Source organism: Antrostomus carolinensis, unplaced genomic scaffold, assembly GCF_000700745.2.
Source record: "Antrostomus carolinensis isolate BGI_N321 unplaced genomic scaffold, ASM70074v2 scaffold44090, whole genome shotgun sequence".
Taxonomy (NCBI): Eukaryota; Metazoa; Chordata; class Aves; order Caprimulgiformes; family Caprimulgidae; genus Antrostomus; species Antrostomus carolinensis.
The window spans coordinates 3,267-3,622 of record NW_010291432.1 but is presented as its reverse complement, the minus strand read 5'-3'; the positions used below and the strand labels follow the sequence as shown (position 1 = coordinate 3,622).

General features: G+C 69.9%; 1 protein-coding gene across 1 annotated transcript in view; it reads right to left on the bottom strand.

Moving 5' to 3' along the window:
• The window catches only part of LOC104531380 (ABI gene family member 3), a gene marked incomplete at its 3' end in the record, with an annotated part of 2,686 nt that extends 2,617 nt beyond the window's left edge, over positions 1-69 (bottom strand). The window contains 2 exon segments of the mRNA XM_029087057.1: positions 1-15; positions 17-69. The exon segment at positions 1-15 is cut by the window's left edge and continues 37 nt beyond it. Of these exon segments, the coding sequence (XP_028942890.1) occupies positions 1-15; positions 17-69 (68 nt within the window).
• Between the last annotated feature and the right edge of the window lie 287 nt (positions 70-356).

The window sequence follows — 356 nt, the reverse complement described above, 5'->3', positions numbered from 1 at the left end:
GGGGGGGCCCCCCGGACCCTGCCGGCCGGCCGGGATGTCACGCTGCTGCAGCTGCTCCAGCTCCGACATGGTGCTGAGCTCAGCTCCCACTTCCTCCCCGGTCGCCTCGGCGCCGGGTTTTGAAGCTCACGACGGTGCTGACGCAGGGCCTGTGGGCGCCACGGTGTCCCTGTCACCCCAAGGGACACCCCGCAGGCGTGGAGCCCACCCCGGCCACCTTCAAGTCATGGGTGGTGAGGAAAGGTGGAGAGGCCAGTGGGGAGGAAACCAGCGTGGCCCCAACCCCATGGGACACATGTTGGGGGGCTACTCCTGGCCACGGCTGGTGGTCACCCCACCAGGACAGGGGGTGGGAG